General features: G+C 42.0%; 1 protein-coding gene across 2 annotated transcripts in view; it reads right to left on the bottom strand.

Moving 5' to 3' along the window:
- Positions 1-1030: 1030 nt before the first annotated feature.
- F2R (coagulation factor II thrombin receptor) overlaps positions 1031-18611 on the bottom strand; it is a 21854-nt gene continuing 4273 nt past the window's right edge. Inside the window, exons 2-3 of one of the 2 annotated variants that reach the window (XM_017848716.1) lie at positions 8968-9028; positions 1031-4490 (exon numbers count right to left, since the gene is read on the bottom strand). In XM_017848716.1, coding sequence (XP_017704205.1) covers positions 3301-4215 — 915 coding nt within the window. In that variant the 5' untranslated portion in view covers positions 4216-4490; positions 8968-9028 and the 3' untranslated portion in view covers positions 1031-3300. The remainder of the gene's footprint in view (positions 4491-8967; positions 9029-18611) is intronic. The other variant, XM_017848715.1, reaches the window with a different exon arrangement.

Below are 18611 nucleotides of genomic sequence, written 5' to 3'. Positions count from 1 at the left end.
GGGACCACAGGCATGCCATCGTGCCAGGTTAATTATTTATTTATTTTTTAATTGAGATGGGGTCTCACTATGTTGCTCAGGCTGGTCTCAACCTCCTGGTCTGAAATAATCCTCCGGCCTCAGTCTCCCAAAGTGCTGGCATTATAGGCGTGAGCCAACATGCCTGGACAAAAAACATTGTTGTGTTAGCAAAATTTAAGGTTTTTTGAACTCAATCTGTTCCTTGAAATACATGTGAAGTGTTCAGGCCTTAGAAACTTAAAAGCTTATGTGTTAACTCATAAAATTCTGTATGTTAACAAAATCCTTGTTTAGTTGAAATAATTTTTTCATTGGCCATACTCTAGAAATAATTTATCAAAAATTGTTTGGTTTTCAACCCTGAGAAGTACTAGTCATTTTGCTTTCAATTTCCCCTCCTCGCTTCTGCTTGAGGGAGTGCTAGATGGCAAAGGACTGTCATTTAGCCAGAGAAGACAGCACAGCCCTTTTATGGATTTCCTTTCTGCTCTGACATTTAATTTCTCTCTCACTAGGGAAGAACTGCAGACACTACAGAGGATGTCTATAACTCAGAAATTTGAATATATTCCCAATAAACTTAAATTTTCCTAAGAAGGGATTAAGAGAGAGAGCGCTAATCACTCAATGTCTTTGGCAGAAATGGTGCTGTTTGTTTTATTTTTTGCCTGCATTTGTTCTTCCAGATCCATTCTCCATGGCCAAGGAAGTTGATCTTTATGGACTACTTCACTTCTGGGTATTGGGTTAAGATTAGGATCAAGGGGAGGCCTCGCAAGAGATCGGAGAGTGAGGGAGAGGCCTCAGTATGTTCCCTCCTCTGCCTGGGCTTTGGGGGCAGTAACAGCTTCCCCTGATTGCTAGTCTGTGGGGGTGCTTCACCACTCCCTGTTGGTTCCCTTAACCCTGTCCATACCTTTGCAAATCACCTCTTCATTAAATGTTCTTCAGTTAAGCCCTTAAAGTGTGCCAGGACGACAAAGATACAATACTAATTTGTTCCAAAGAGACCAAGCAGATGTTCACATTTATTAATATACGTTACGTTTTTAAGAGTGAACATAAAAACAGTGACATACTATTTTGTAAGTACAGTAATGATAGCATATTTTAGTATATACAGACTAATAAACAATGACAGTAAATCTCCACTGATTTAGATAAAATGAATATAGACACTAAATTAATAAAACCAGTGCTAGCTTCTACTTACAATACAGTTATATTACTTTTATGTAAGTTATTCTATGGTATTTGGAAAGAGTTTGCTCTTTTTTTTTTTTTTTTTAGACGGAGTCTGGCTCTGTCGTCCAGGCGGGAGTGCAGTGGCGCAATCTCGGCTCACTGCAAGCTCCGCCTCCTGGGTTCACACCATTCTCCTGCCTCAGCCTCCCGAGTAGCTGGGACTACAGGCGCCCGCCACCACACCCGGCTAATTTTTTTGTATTTTTAGTAGAGATGGGGTTTCACCGTGTTAGCCAGGATGGTCTCCATCTCCTGACCTCGTGATCCGCCCGCCTCGGCCTCCCAAAGTGCTGGGATTACAGGCGTGAGCCACCGCGCCCGGCCATTTTGCTCTTTTAAATAGATAAACATTTGCCTTGCAACTTTCTATTTTGTTTAAAATGCTACCATTTTCCATAAGAAAAAAGAGATATGTTTCAACCTAATTTCCAAATTACTTTGTAAATTCCATGAAGATTTTCTATACTTGATACTTAGGAGGTTAAAAAATGCTTTTAAAGTCTCATTAAGTCTTAAGTAAATGGAAATTATAGAATAATTTTCCTAGATTTCAATGTCAATTCTATTTTCTTCTGTTATTTCTAAGTAGACTGACATGATCCATTCTTAAAAGAAAACCTGATTTGAGCAATCTATTAAGCAAACATTTGCAAATAAATAGTGCCCAATTAAATCAGACTTATTTTAAAAAACATATGTCCTGTACTGCATTATGTTTTCACCTTAAGTTATAACCACAAGAGCTATTAACCCAAATGTTCAAAGCTCTTTAGCTGATAGGCCTCGTTTGTGTGAAACATATTGATTATGCATACATCACACTCTATGCGTCATCTACTTTGCTCTTGAGGGCAGGTCTGGGTCTTATTCCACTCTGTGTGCCCAGCACCTATTGGAGTGCCCACAGTGCATAATGGGTGCTTCCATATCCGACCTAACCTTTCAGAACAACTACTGGATGTGTTTACACCCAGCAGATGGGCATCCAGAAGTTCATGCCTTCTTTCGTTGTTTTTAAGATGGGTAGAGAAGTCTTTTGTGGTCATTACCTCCTAGGATATCACATTCTGCTTTGCCAGTTTCTCATAAACATGATCAGCTCGCAGCCAATCCTAGGAGGATGAAGCAAATGTGGTGGCCCCAGTCTCATTGCTTTCTGTGAGGTTCAGCAGGAAGGTCTCTGGCCAATCTGTGTCTAACATGGCCCTGGCATGTGTCTGCTGCTTGGAGTCCTCCATCGGGGGCGGACGCATGCAGCTCTCAGGAATAGGCTACCCTGAAAGCCAGCCTACATTCACCAGGGGACTTATGCTCAGTTTTGGCTTATGTATACAGTGTGTAAAATGTAAAAAATACTACCCATATCAAAATAGGGGCTTTTCATCTGTTTCCATAATTTTAGGAATTCAAACTTGTATATGTTTAAAACTGAAAACACTACAACTTCTACACACAGATAGTAGTTTAAGTCTTATCCCTTAATAACTTAAACCTTGCTGTCAAACAACTTCAAAATACACTTATTTGCAAAAGTGGTACAAGCCCAAACTATGGAGTCTCTCACTGTTGATGAACATCATCAAATGTTCAGGGCTAAACTCTACCAACCTAGACTTTGCATATTAAATCAGGGAATCAGAGATTATTTCCATAATTGCTGGAGTAGGGGGGAAAAGAGTGTTTTAAAGTGCCTATTCTATACTGCACTGCAAATAATATATGTGTGTGCATACATCTACATATACACACATATAAATATGCATATGTCACCTAGCTATATCCAAAAGTGACATTCAGTTATTACTGTAGCATTGGCAATATTCCCTTGGAATAACACAGTCATCTCGTCCTGTTATCTTTCTGGTAACTGACAAAAATACATGCATGATGGCTCCCATAAAAAGCTGGCATGCAAGTTGTACATCTGTTGTTTTAGGAGGTGAAGTCAATACAGTTTGGGTGGGGACTAATAGAATCCTCAAGTTATTCACTTTCATAAACTTTTCTTTTTTAACCTCCCAGCAGTCCCTTTTCCTAAGTTAACAGCTTTTTGTATATGCTGTTATTCAGGTTACTAGAGCAGGTATCCATTTTACTTGCCATCAACTGCCCACTACTGTTATAACTGCTGGGATCAGAACTTTCTTTGCAGCATAAGATACTGTAGACATACCTCTGGCACTCAGAGGAAGCATAATAGTAAATTAGGGGGTCGATGCAGCAGCTTATGCTGCTGACACAGACACAGAGGAGGTAGGCAAAGTAGGCAGCCTCTGTGGTGGAAGTGTGAGAAAGGAATGAGTAATGCGCAATCAGGAGGATGTTTGTGGGTCCGAAGCAAATGATGAAGATGCAGAAAACAGCAGCTGACAGGAACAAAGCCCGGGACTTCTTGCTGCGGTTGGCAACTGTGGAGGAGCTAAGACATCGAATGATAGACACATAACAGACCGTGGAAATGATCAGCGGCACAAAAAAGAAGACAGCAGAGAAGGCTGAGAAGTAGTAGGCATAGTAGCCTTCGAGCAAGGTTTCATTGAGCACATCATGACAGGTGGTGATGTTGAGCCCGGGCACCTGGATGGTTTGTTCCTTGAGGAGCAGAGGCACTACCCCTGCAATGGCCAAAGCCCAAATGGCCAGACAAGTGAAGGAAGCCCTTCCCAGAGTACGCCAGGAGAGGGACTGCATGGGATACACCACAGCCAGAAACCGGTCAATGCTTATGACTGTCATGAGCAAGATAGAGGCGTACATGTTACAGTAAAATGCTGCAGTGACAAAGCGACACAATTCAGACCCAAACTGCCAATCACTGCCGGAAAAGTAATAGCTGATCTTAAAGGGGAGCACAGACACAAAGAGCACGTCTGCCGTGGCCAGGTGCAGCATGTACACCACCGCCGGCTTCTTGACCTTCATTTTCAGGATGAACACAATGATGGCCATGATGTTTAGTGGGAGGCTGACTACAAACACCCCGGTGTACACAGATGGGACAAAGAGTGTCAGCCAGGAGCTGGTCAGATATCCGGAGGCATCTTCTGAGATGAACGCAGGAAGTGGTTTTTGAAGAGGACAGCTTTTATTGATGGAGACTAATCTGTATTCAGTTAACCCACTTTCATTTTTCTCCTCATCCTCCCAAAATGGTTCATATTTATCATTGGGATTCCTGAGAAGAAATGACCGGGGATCTAAGGTGGCATTTGTTGCTTTTGACTCTGAAAAATAAAATTAAAAAAATTTTAAATGTAAAAAGTGAATGCATCAACAAGGCAAAAGCGACAAGCAGAGTGCATATTTTACTTTTGTTTGTTTTATGTTTTCTTACTAGGACAATGGGTGGTAAAGAGCAGATAATGCACAAATAGACTTTATTACAGAATAAGCCAACTCAAAATACTGTGCAACATTTGTCTTGATATAAGCAATACTTACTAAACTCTGTCCCTCAAAGGGACAAAGGTGAATGATAAGTTTTCAGAGATCTACCCTGAATACATCAGGAAAGGCTGAGTACTTGACATGAAAGGATCAATCAGTGATTTCCACACTAGCCACTGTCTATATAAACAAGTCACTCCCAGCTTCTATGACTTCTCTTTCCTCTGCATACCTTCATGTGCACATTTTCTCCATTTAGTCTGCAGCCATCCCATGAAACCTGTCCCTTTTCAATGGAAAAATCCACGTAGAAAGTTGAGGGGATTTAGGCTGGGCACAGTGGTTCACGTCTGTAATCCCAGCACTCTGGGAGGCCGAGGTGGATGGATCACGAGGTCAGGAGTTCAAGACTAGCCTGGCCAAGATGGTGAAACCCCGACTCTACTAAAAATACAAAAATTAGCCGGGCACGGTGGCACGCACCGGTAATCCTAGCTACTCGGGAGGGTGAGGCAGAAGAATCGCTTGAACCTGGGCAGCAGAGGTTGCAGTGAGCCAAGATTGTAACATTGCACTTTAGCCTGGGCGACAGAGCGAGGCTCCGTCTCAAAAAATAAAAATAAATTAAAAAAAAAAAAAAAAAAGAAAGCTGAGGGGATTTCTTTTTTTTTTTTTTCCTGAGACACAGTCTCGCTCTATTGCCCAGGACGGCGTGCAGTGACGCGATCTCGGCTCACTGCAACCTCCGCCTCATGGGTTCAAGGAATTCTCCTGCCTCAGCCTCCTGAGTAGCTGGGATTATAGGCACGTGCCACCAGAGGGGATTTCTTACAGGTTTTGGCGTTAGAGGCAAATTAACAATGGGACTCAGGACTCCCAATTCTATGGCCATTGTCCATGACAGTAGTTTTCCTCTATAGTCTTTAGTTTGCTTACACAGGAGAACGTAGAAATCTCTCACTATATCTGGGTCCAAACCACAATCCCTGGGGTTATCTCCTAACATAGTCACAAGGTATCCATCATCTCAGTCATTCTTCCACTTCTTTCCTGAGCAGGTCAGCAGAGCAGCAGACGTTCTTGGCCACTCATTCCAGGCCAACCAAGGTTTTTGGAGTATCAACCAAAAATAGGTGAACACATGTAGGTTCCTGGAAGGTGGTGCGCAAGAGAGGGCATGGAAGCTCTGTGCTCCTTCCCACAATTCCCTATGCATCTCTACCATGTGGCTGTTCATCTCTATCCTCTGTAATTTTCTTTATAATGAATGGATAAAGGTAAGTAAAGTGGTTCCCTGAGTTCTGTGAATCATGCTAGCAAATTAATCAAATCTGAGCAGGGGACCTTAGGATCTCCCAATGTATAGTGTGGTCAGAAGTCTGGAGGCCCAGACTTGTGACTGCCATCTGAAGTGGAAGGCAGCCTTGTGAAACTGAGCCCTTAATCTGTGGAATCTGACTCTATCTCCAGGTAGATAGATAGTGTCAGAATTGAGTCATATTAAGAGGCAGATAGCGTCAGAATTGAGTTATATTCGAGGATACCCAGCTGGTGTCCACTGGAGAGTCTGCAAGAGAATTGGTTGCTTGGTATGTGGAGAAACAAGCTCCAGACATATGGTGTCAGAAGGATTGAGTGAAGTGCTGGGTAAGAGAAAACAGTTTGGGGAAAATAGTTTGGTTTTTCCTATATAACAGCAGTGCCTATATAACATAAAAGGTGACTAAAACCCAGATAGAAAATCCATAGTCTTTTTGGCCTACAGAACCAGAGGACAGAGTTCAGGGCAAACACAATCACTGGAAAGTTAGGAGAGAATCCTGGAAAGGAAAAAGTAGGTGGGGGGGGGGGGGCCTAAATTTCAGTATAAATTCTGTCCTAGGGTTTGGCTGACCCTTGAACTATGCACGTGTAGGAAAGATGAGAAGCACCTCTGCTAAAGATAAAAGAACTGAAGTGATATTTAAGCTTCTGCTCAAGAGAGAGAGTCTGCTGTTTGAGTAAAACCAAATTAATTGGCTGCTAAAGCAAAAACACCAACACTCTTTGAAGGAATATAACAAAATCCAGAGTCTTTTCCTGTAATTTATACAGGAAAATGGTTTATTGGACTTACAATTCCACATGGCTGGGGAGGCCTCATAATCATAGCAGAAGGTAAGGAGGAGCAAGTCACATCTTACTTGGATGGCAGTGGGCAAAGAGAGAGCTTGTGCAGGGAAGCTCCCATTTTTAAAACCATCTGATCTTGAGAGACCCATTTATTATCATGAAAACAACATAAGAAAGACCTGTCCCCATGATTCAGTCATCTCCTACTGTGTCCCTCCTATAACATATGGGAATTATGGAAGCTACAAGATGAGATTTGGGTGGGGACACAGAGCCAAATCGTATCACCAGATCCAACCACCCTACACACAAGTGATACACTCTGGACCTCTTGTCCCCCTTCTCTCACACTATATACAACAACCAACTTAAATGGATTAACGGCTTACACATAAGACCTGAAACTGTAAAACTACTAGAAGAAAACATAGAGGAAAAGCTTCTTGATATTGTTCTGGGTAATAATCTTTTGTAATGACCATAAAAGCACAGGCAATAAAAGGAGAAGTAGACAACTGGGACTATATCAAACTAAAAAGCTTCTGCACAACAAAGGAAACAATCAACAATGAAGAGAAAATGTATGAAATGAAAGAAAATATTTGCAAACCATATATCTGATAAAGAGTCAATACCCAAAATACATAAGGAACTCCTATAACTCAATAGCAAGATAACGAATCACCTGATTTAAAAATAGGCAAAGGACCTGAATAGACATTTTTCAAAAGAAGACATACAAAGGGCCAGCAAGTATATGAAAAAATGCTCAACATCACTAATCAAGGAAATGAACATTAAAACCAGAATGAGTTATCACTTCATACCTGTTAGAATGGCTATTATCAAAAAGATGACAGATAACAAATGTTGGTGAGGATATGGGGAAAGGGAACCATTGTATATTGATGGTGGGAATTTAAATTGGCATAGCCATTATAAGAAACAGTATGAAGGTTCCTCTAAAACTAAAAATAGAACTACTATATGATACAGCAATTCCACTACTGGGCATACATCCAAAGGAAATAAAATCAGGATGTTGGCCGGGCACAGTGGCTCATGCCTGTAATCCCAGCACTTTGGGAGGCCGAGGCGGGTGGATCTCCTGAGGTCAGGAGTTTGAGACCAGCCTGGCCAACATGGTGAAACCCTGTCTCTACTAAAAATACAAAAATTAGCCAGGCGTGGTGGTACATGCCTGTAATCCCAGCTCCTCAGGAGGCTGAGGCAGGAGAATTGCTTGAACCCAGGAGGTGAAGGTTGCAGTGAGCTGAGATTGCGCCACTGCACTCCAGCCTGGCCAACAGAGCGAGACCGCATCTCAAAAAAAAAAAAAAAAAAAAAAAAAAAAAAGGCCAGGATGTCAAAGAGCTAGCTGCAATCTCGTGTTCATTGCAGAATTATTTACAACAGCCCAGTTATGGAATCAAACTAGGTATCCACTGATGAATGAATGAATGAAAACAATGGCGTATATACACAGTGGAATACTATTCAACCTTAAAAAAGAGGAAATTCTGTCATTTGCAACAACATGGATGAGCTGAGAGGGTGTTATGTTAAGTGAAATAAGCCAGGCACAGAAAGACAAATATAGCATGATCTCACTTATACGTGGAATCGAAAACAGTTGAACTCATAGAAGCCGAGAAGAGAATGGTGGTTACTAGAGGCTGGGGTTGGATGGGTGGGTAGGGTAGACTGGGGAGACATTGGTCAAAGGGTACAAAATTTCTGTTAAAAGGAATAAGTTAAAAAAAATCTCTTGTATAATATCGTGACTATAGTTAATAACAATGTGTTGTATACTTGACAATTGCTAAGAGAGTAGACTTTAAGTGATCTCTCCACAAAAAAATGATAAGTATTTGAGGTAATACATGTTATAAGTTTGATTTAGCCATTCCACAAGTTATGCATATTTCAAAACATGTTATACACTATATATAACTTTTTGTCAAATAAAAGAAAAAGAGGGCTGCCAGGCGTGGTGGCTCACACCTGTAATCCCAGCACTTTGGGAAGCCCAGGTGGGAGGACAGGTTGAGCCTGGGAGATCGAGGCTACAGTGAGCTATCATCACACCACTATACTCCAGCCCGGGCAACAGAGTGAGACTCTGTCTCCAAAAAAAAAACAAACAAACAAACAAAAAAAGTGACCTAGTCTTAAGTAAAAAGACAGTGAGCAGAAACCAACCTCAAGTTGACCAGATGTTGGAATTAGCAGATAAGGATTTTGAAGAATATATTACAACCATCTGTAAGAAAAAAAGAAAAGAAAAGAAAAGAAAAATATTTCACTGAAATGAACTGAAAATAGGAAATATCAGCAAAGAACTACCAAGTGGAAATTCTAGAAATAGAAAATAAAATACAATAAGTTGGCATCTGTTTCTAAAATGAAGAGCAAAGCTAGAGTGGTACCAACTCAGAGACAGCAGAGCAGAGCCTGGCAGTGTAGGGTTGAGGTCAAGCTCCCTAAGCAAAGTTGGGAGAGGGTCTCCAGACAATGAAGGGGTGGCCTGGCAGGAGATCTGTCACAGGGAAGGAATAAATGTCTCCAGTGATGAATGTGAATACACACTTGTGTCTAGATTGATCCTTAAGGGTAAGAACTGTTCCTGTTAATCTCTGAACCTCCAGTACCCTGTGCCCTGCATATGGTAGGCACATATTTGTATTCTAATATTGACTCTGTTCAGGGATCACTTAACTTCTCTGAATTAAGCTCAGAATCATTCAAATGGGATTCTAATGCCTGTCTGGCCTACAAATCTGGCAACTGGAGCATCCCATGTGAAATAGGACATACATTCACTTTGGAAACTATAACAATTAAGCAGTTTAAGAAATTACTATTATCCTTCCTCTCCCACTTCCATGTAGTGTGCTTTTATATCCAACTGTTTGCTCACTTAATTAAGTTAAAAGGAAATCTAGGTTCATCTTCCCTCCTACTTAGCAATGTTTATAGTTTTTTAGTACAATGAGGGAATGAACAAGTTGTAAATTATATAGCTCTAGGGTTCAGAACTATAAATCAAATTTTGAATTCATAATCTTTTATGGAAGTATCACTCTCTTACCTCTGCAATGCATGTAACTTACTCTGTGTTCACCTTGCCCCAGTCACACAGAAGCCTGACCTTGGTATCAACAGCCCCTGTGGACATGAAGCTATTCTCAAGATCACAATGAGTGTGTGGGAGCTGAAAGAAAAGAATGAATGGCTTCTGGCACTTAAAAAATTTTTTTTTATTTTTTATTTTTTATTTTTCTTGTTCGTGGTTCTGGCACTTTAATATCACAAAAGCATGCATGTGCAAAAATGCTGACCTAGAGGAACCTTTTATTTATTTATTTTTGAGATGGAGTCTTGCTGTCACTCACGCTGGAGAGCAGTGATGCGATTTTGGCTCACTGCAACCTCTGCCTCCCTGGTTCAAGTGATCCTCCTGCCTCAGCCTCCCAAGTAGCTGGGATTACAAGCATGCACCGCCATGCCCAGCTAATTTTTGTATTTTTAGTAGAGATGGGGTTTCACCATGCTGGCCAAGCTAGTCTCAAACTCCTCACTTCAAGTGATGCACCCACCTCGGCCTCCCAAAGTGCTGGGATTACAGGCCTAAGCCACTGTACCTAGCCAAGGAACCTTAAAACAATGCAATTCTCCTCTGCAGTTTTGGAAGCCTGGCCAGATTATGGGCTTCTGTGAGGCACAGAGGGGAAAAAGTGGACACGAACATGCATACTTACATACATGAATCAAGATGACACCTGAGAGTGATACAATCTGAAAACTAATAGACAGTCACAACTAAGCTCTTCAGATACTATCACTTAGTCTGAAAAGAAAACTGTCACTAGACTTTACTCTGTATTTACTACTTAGGCAATAAGTACTTGTTTTAAAAAACATCTTCTCTGGGTAGGCCTCAGGCAGTACAGTACTTCTGACAGAAACATTATACTTGTGGAAACATGAAATTTTTATAGGCTAGAGCTCAGGAAGAATGTAGAATGTATAATCCCTTCGTTAAATATCACTGCCTAAGGTGTTACCTTTTCTTAATACTATAGGTTTGATATTCTGGTTTTTGTGAAATTAAAGAATGTCAGAAAAAAAAAAAAAAAAAGGAAAGGAAAAAAATGTAGTATACACCAGCATCAAAGAAAGGACAAAGCCAATGCAAGGTGACTAGATAATTCCAACTAGTTCAAGACCCTTAGGCTGAAATTTGAGTTTAAGTATCTCGCTTTTCCTTCAGTCCTAGCACAACTCAGGTCAAGGAGAAAGTGCTTGTCAGGGTGCCCAAATCTCTTATCATTCATCTCTGTTTTTGTTGTTGTTGTTGTTAAGCTGTGGTTTCACAAAAAAGGCAGCAGAAGTCCTGAATTCAGTTTTCATGCTATCTGCTAAGTTTCACTTAATTTAGCCTTCTCTAAATTGCTCTAGAGTAGTTTTGTTATTGAATACAGCAAATTATTAAATAGTTTAAATACAGACTCTTTAACTTTGGAGATATTTTAAAAGTAGTGAGTTAGGCAACACGTTTTCTAACTGTGATGAGATCTGTCCTGGAAGCAGAGGGGTGACTAGAGGATCTCTGAATGTCCCATTTGATCCTGGGATTTATACCACACCAGCATTTCATGACACACCAAGTCTTGGTTTTGACTCACAGTTCTGCCCTTGGGGCTCACGCCTTTTGAGAGTTAACAAAGCAGAAGTCCCAGGACTTTGCTCACATTCCCACACAGAGCACAGCAGTTGAAACAACACTACAGGCTAAAAAGAAATGAAGAGGAGGACAGGAAAATAACAGAAACACACTAACTCTGTCAAGTGGAAAACAGCAGCATTACTGGAATGTTTTACTCCCTCAGATTCAAACAAACACCATTTTCCAATGAAAAGAACTGGGGCTCCTTAAAGAAATGGCTAGTTCCAGATCTGGCGTAGGAAATACAGAAGATGAACACTGAACATCTTCAAAGAATATCAGGGTTAGGTCAAAAAGACTCTGGAGTCAATCTGAAAGGGCTCCCATTGACCAAAGATGTGACATTTTGATCACCAATTTGACCATCAAAACAATAATGATGGAAATGAATTGAAACATTTCATACATGTTAGATCCACAAGTTGAAGATGCAGTTAGCCAGATCCAGTATGTAGGAAAGTAAGACAGATGGCTTAGTTTCTTTGACAAATAAATAGCAATAAAAAAAGGGATGGGGTGGGCAGTTACAGATTAAAATGTAATGGTGGACCTTGTTTGAACTGATTCAAACAAACCAACTGTTAAAAGGTATTTATGGCCGGGCGCGGTGGCTCAAGCCTGTAATCCCAGCACTTTGGGAGGCCGAGACGGGCGGATCACGAGGTCAGGAGATCGAGACCATCCTGGCTAACACGGTGAAACCCCGTCTCTACTAAAATACAAAAAAAAACTAGCCGGGCGAGGTGGCGGCGCCTGTAGTCCCAGCTACTCGGGAGGCTGAGGCAGGAGAATGGCTTGAACCCGGGAGGCGGAGCTTGCAGTGAGCTGAGATCTGGCCACTGCACTCCAGCCTGGGTGACAGAGGGAGACTCCGTCTCAAAAAAAAAAAAAAAAAAAAGGTATTTATGAGACAGTAAGGAAAAAGACAGTCAGTCATGAACACTGACTGACTATCAGATGATATTAAGGAATTGTTAGGCTGTGCACGGTAGCTCACGCCGGTAATGCCAGCCCTTTGGGAAGCCGAGGCAGGAGGACTGATTGAGCCCAGGAGTTCCAGACCAGCCTGGGCAACACAGCAAAACCTTATCTCTACTAAAATAAATACAAAAATTAGCTGGTTGTGGTGGTGTGTGCCTGTAGTCCCAGCTACTTTGGAGGCTGAAGCAGGAGGATTGCTTGAGCCCAGGAGGTTGAGGCTGTGGGTGAGCCGTGATTGTGCCACTGGTCTCCAGCCTTAGCAACAGAGTAAGAATGTGTCTCGAAGCAAACAAACAAAAAACAAAAGGCATTGTTCATTTTTTAGATATTATAATTGTATTGTATTGTGGTTATGTGAAAAAAAGAGTTCTAACGTCTAAGGATGTTTACTGATGTATTTATGAATGACATAATATGGTATCTGGGATTTGCTTTAAAATTATACAGTTAGGGGAGGAGGGCAGTTGAGGGTTTAGATAAAACAAGATTGGTCATATATAAATAATACTGAAGTTGGATGATGGGTAGAGGGAGTAACTATACTGTTCATTTTGGGTATGAATAAAACTCCCATAATAAAAGTTAAAAAAAACAAACAAATACTTTATGCATGTTTATTTGCCACTAGAAGTTAAGGGCAAGGGTTTTTGCTTTTTTCCTTTGTCCTAGTTCTGAAGGGAAAAATGTTCTTGCATGTTTGTGTGAAGATTGTCTTATATTTAGATAATTTATTTGGTATCAACTCTTCAAAAGCTTTTCTGTAATATGGAAGGATTGGTGTATGAAAAAACCTTACCATTTTTTTGAGCACCTACTATGTGCCAGATACTTCAATTGCCTTAGTTCCTGTAATTCTAACATTTCTATGAGATGAGCATTATGACTACCATTTTATAAATGACAACATGGAGGCACAGAGAGGCTAAGTAACTAATCCAAAGTCACACAGCTATGAAGTAGAGGAGCCGGGATTTGAATCTAGATCTGCCCAGCTCCAAAGGTCATATCACACTATTCACCCCATCACACTATTCTCTCTTTAAAAACCTGTCATTCATGACCTACTCCTAAAAGAGGAACATCTTTTTCTCTTAGCATTTCACCAAACAAATGAATCTGCCCATCCTTTTAGCTACAGTAGGCAGTATGTGGACATGTGAATGACTAGCTTAACGTGATGATGCCAAAAGCTGTTGCTTGGGAATTCTGGGGTCCTACTGACTTTGGCTGCACACCAACCACACACGCCAACAACTCAGTCCTTACACACAGGAGAGAGATAGCAGGGAGACATTCAAGGACAAAACAGACAAATACATCTTTAAAACACTGTTCTAGATGGAGCAGATGCAACAGCAGTAAGTGAACAAAAATCTCTGCTACAGAAAAAGCAGAATTAAAGATAAAATTCCCCTCCCCCCACTTTTTTTTTGATACAGACAGAGTCTCACTCTGTCTCCTAGGCTGGAATGCAGTGGCACAATCTGGGCTTGCTGCAACCTCTGCCTTGTGGGTTCAAGACATTCTCCTGCCTCAGCCTCCCGAGTAGCTGGCATGACAGTTGTGCACCGCCACGCCCGGCTGATTTTTGTATTTTTAGTAGAGACGGGGTTTTGCCATGTTGGTCAAGCTGGTCTCCAACTCTTGACCTCAAGCGATCTGCGCCTCGGCCTCCCAAAGTGCTGGGATTACAGGTGTGAGCCACCGTGCCCAGCCTAAAGGGAGAATTCTTGACTGACTGGGGGTCACAAGAAGCTGCCAATATCAGAGGCCTCCTCTCCTCCCATTCCATGTCCTGGAGCAGGTACTCCTCTGGAAGTATAAGAAAGCAAGCCTAAGAGGAAGCTGGGAGAAGGGAAGTTGCAGGGAAGTAAACGCAGGTGTACCCAACGCCATAGCGGGCATGAAGACTACATAAGCAAAGTGTGTGGGCTCTTGCCTGGAGCAGCCTGGAGGCCAGAGCCTGACATGGGGTGAGGATGCCAGCAGGCCTTGCCTGGGAACTACTCTGACTCCCCGACGTTCCCTGTTCCTCCAGGTCTGTTCTCCACTAAGTTACAGGTCCTGAGCTCTCCGTCTTGGGAATACGGCTCTCTACTCTCCAACAAGACATCTAGCTAAAATGAAAACGAATTCACAGTCAAGGACGTTAATGATCACCAATTCCTCCCCAGGGTTGGGGATGGCGACAGCTTTGTACTGTACAAAGTACTGTGCATTGTACTACAAAAACTGTCCCCATGCCCACCCCTGCCCAAGTCCTTCTGCAGTTTGTATATCGGAACTCAAATAAATTAGGTTCTAGACATGATAAGAACAATAATAAACAACAGTTCCAGGAAAACAGAACTCTTCCTGAAAAGCTAATAAGGCCTTTGATTTGGCTACCATAGGAATATTCACTGCAGCTGCTGCATTAGGTTTTAAATTATGGTATAGATTTAGCAATGGTTATGAAATCAATTCACACGATTGCAATAAGCATTAAAAATAGACTACAGGGTAGAAAATATCAAAATGCATACAATGCAGTAAAGGTGGGCACTGTTTGGTACAACTTTTGTTTCATGTTTACATATACACTATGATTGTCCACACATATTTATTGGAGACACATACCCCTACCATATCACAATGTAAAGTGTTATTTCTACAGTTCTTACTGTAGGTTACCAAACAGGAAAACACTGTACTGGTAAACGCTATTCTACAATACTATAATACCTGATTTTTAATTCATCATAGACTTGAAATATAAATAGATTACATAATGTCTTTTCCTAAAGTTGTATAAATTTGTTTTCAAGGGCAAATTACAGATTATTCCTGTTGTGTCAAAAGGCCACTTACTTTTGAAAGCAAATAATGTATATAGGACTGTCAGAGCCCTTTAAGTGGCTTCCTCCAAGTACTATGACCAGGTCAGTGTGGGAGAGGGTATTTGGGGAAGTGAAAGCTCATACTCAGAAAAAAAATCTCAGTATATATAGAGAGTTATTTATGATGACAGTTTTAGGCACAAGCAAGAGAAAGAAAAAGGCAGAATGAAAGAAATCACAAAAAAGGAAACCAACAGAAAATTATGAAGGGTAAAACTATGGAGTCCTCTACACTGGCATCATAGTCAAAAATAAACCATGGCCCTGGGTCCTAATAACTCTTCTAACAAGGGTGTTTTTGTGAGTATCTGCAACGGAAGGGGAGCCTGGGTACTCATGAAGACTAGTTAAAGACTGGCCATGGTGGCTCACGCCTGTAATTCTAGCACTTTGGGAGGCCAAGGTAGGTGGATCACTTGATCCCAGGAGATGGAGACCAGCCTGGGCAATGTGATAAAACCTTGTCTCTACCAAAAATACAAAAATAAGCCAAGCGTGGTGGTGGGTGCCTGTGGCCCAGCTACTCTGGAGGCTGAGTTAGGAGGATAGCTTGAGCCTGGGAGACAGAGGTTGCAGCAAGCCAAGTATGTGGCACTGCACTCCAGCCCGAGTAAGAGAGCTAGACCCTCTCTCAAAAAACAGCAGCAGCAACTTTCACCCACGTAAAGTTAAGCTCCCCAGACACTAAGACCACATATTATATGATTCTATTGATATGAAATATCAAAAACAGGTAAATCCATAGAGACAAAGGGCAAACTGGTGGTTCCTGGGGGTAGGGGGAAGGGAGAATGGGATCTGACTGCTTACTGGTTTCCTTTCGGGGAGATGACAGTGTTTTGGAAGTAGGTAGGGGTTTATAGTGTACATTGTACACTGTAAATGTAGTAAATACCCATTGAATTGTATATTTTAAAATGGTTAATTTTATGTTATGTGAATTTTATCTCAATTTTATTAATTTTATTTTTAAAAATTTAAATGATTAATTAAAATGTAAAATTTTTATGTATTAAATATTTGGAAGACAGCGTCTCTCCCGCTCTGTTGCCCAGGCTAGAGTGTAGTCACGTGACCATGGCTCCCTGCCACCTTGAACTCCTGGGCTCAGGCCATCCTCCCAGTCTCCCAGATGCTGGGACTACAGGTGTACACCACTGTGCCTGGCTAATTTTTAATCATTTTTTTTGATAGAGATGGGGTCTTGCTATGTTGCCTAGGCTGGTCTCAAGTGATCATCTGGCCTAGGGTTCCCAAAGTGCTGGGATTACAGGTGTGAGCCACTGCACCCAGACCCTGAAAACCTGCTATGCTGATATGTTCTATAAAAATAAAGGCAAAGCCACTAAAAAATATTAGAGAGAGAGAGAGAGAGGGAGGTAGAGAGAGAGAGAGAGAGAGAGAGAGAGAGACAGTAGGGCAGAAAATTACTTGCTGGCTCTTAAGAAATCTGACTTTCAGGCTTTATAGAGCTTTCTGGTCTGCTTAGGGTAGAAGCACTGTTCAGTTTTGTGTCTTTGTTTAGGTTTACTAGCGATATCTCTTGTAACATCTGATTAATTAGCATATTCATGAGCAGGGATCTTTTCAGAGCCTGCCTTATCTATCATCCATTAGCAAAGTAAATGAGAGAATACCACAGTCCATGCATAAATGCTTATGAAATACCTCCCTGTGCTGGGCCTGGGTTACCAAGGCAATACGGCACAGACTTTGCCTCTAGGGGTACTAGGGAACACAGTGGGGTTACTTCTCTACTGTAAGAGGGGCTGGGAGTCTAGATGGCTTCCTTTCTTTGGGAGGTATTAAGAAAGCCCGCACTTCAGAGAGACAGGCCTGTGGTCAACTCCCAGTTCCATCTCTTTTTTTTTTTTGAGAGAGAGTCTCACTCTGTTGCTCAGACTGGAGTGCAGGGGCACGATCTCGGCTCCCTGCAACCTCTGCCTTCTGGGTTCAGGCAATTCTGGTGCCTCAGCCTCCCAAGTAGCTGGGACTACAGGTGTGCACCACCACACCCAGCTAATTTTTTATTTTTAGTAGAGACAGGGTTTCACCATGTCGGTCAGGCTGGTCTCAAACTCCTGGCCTCAAGTGATCCACCCACCTTGGCCTCCCAAAGTGCTGGGATTACGGGTGTGAGCCACCGCACCCAGTCCCAATACCACCTCTTTCTCAACTTGTGACTCAACCATTCTGGGTCTCTGTTTTATAACCAGTAAAATGAGGATGACATCTGCTCAAAGGGCTGTTGTGAGAAATAAATAAGATAGTATGCATAACGTCCCTAAGCAGGGTGTCAGCTGCAGTCAGTGGTCCATAGAGGGTGGCTGTTTTTAATTAAACATGAACGTGGCGGGTATGGGATATGGGGAGGGCATTCTGGCCAGAGGGAATGGCATGGGGACAGAAGCCAGAGAAAGTATACCTCCTTGAAGGGAAGATCTAAGAGGATGGGGCTGGGTGAACTAGAGAGTGAGTAACAGGAGATGGCTGGAGAGGGGCTGGGGACCCTCTTGCAAGGGGAGGAGAACTTCATTCCATGCCACAGAATTGGGCTTGACTCTGTGGGTAGGAGGGTAGCAAGTGGAACTGCCCATCGAGTCCTCTCTGTCATAGCCACCACCAGCTATTCTTGAAACCTTTAACCCTCTAAGAGCCTCATAAAATTCATAAACATCACCTTTTACTCTTGCATGTTGGCCCTTTTAATGATTACATGTCACCTCACTTAAATTGTCTAGACAAAGGAATGTAAACTTGTTGATGAATTTACACATTTCTCAACAACTATCTGCTGAGTGAACATTTGTTTTAGTCACCATGGGGATAAATAAAACTTTATAATCTTAGCTGGGAAAATGAGACACACACACAAAGTGACAAGGCAGGAAATGCCAAAATGAGTGGGAACAAAAAGTCGGAAAGTGCTGCAGGAAGGCTCAGCTTGGTGGTCAGGGCCAGCCCTGGGAGGGCTCCACAGCCCCTCTTAGCACATAGAGCTGGTAATCCCGGGCAATAAACTCTATCAGAGCAGTGGCGGTTCAAGGATGGGAGGCACCGTTGGATGCCTTGGGGTCCCAGCACCACTACCTTATGACAATGTTTAGAATTGCCAATGCATGGTGGTAATAAAAAGTAAACCCATCTTAGGTTGATTTTATTGGTGATTTTAAATTTTCTAAAGACAAAGCCCCACTTATTCCTAATTGCTTACACCCAGGGTGGGTGGACTGCCCACACCCCACGCCCCTCCCCCA

This window comes from Rhinopithecus bieti, unplaced genomic scaffold, assembly GCF_001698545.2.
Source record: "Rhinopithecus bieti isolate Rb0 unplaced genomic scaffold, ASM169854v2 scaffold_30918, whole genome shotgun sequence".
Lineage (NCBI taxonomy): Eukaryota > Metazoa > Chordata > Mammalia > Primates > Cercopithecidae > Rhinopithecus > Rhinopithecus bieti.
The sequence above is the reverse complement of the archived record's forward strand: the minus strand, read 5'-3'. Positions and strand labels throughout refer to the sequence as shown.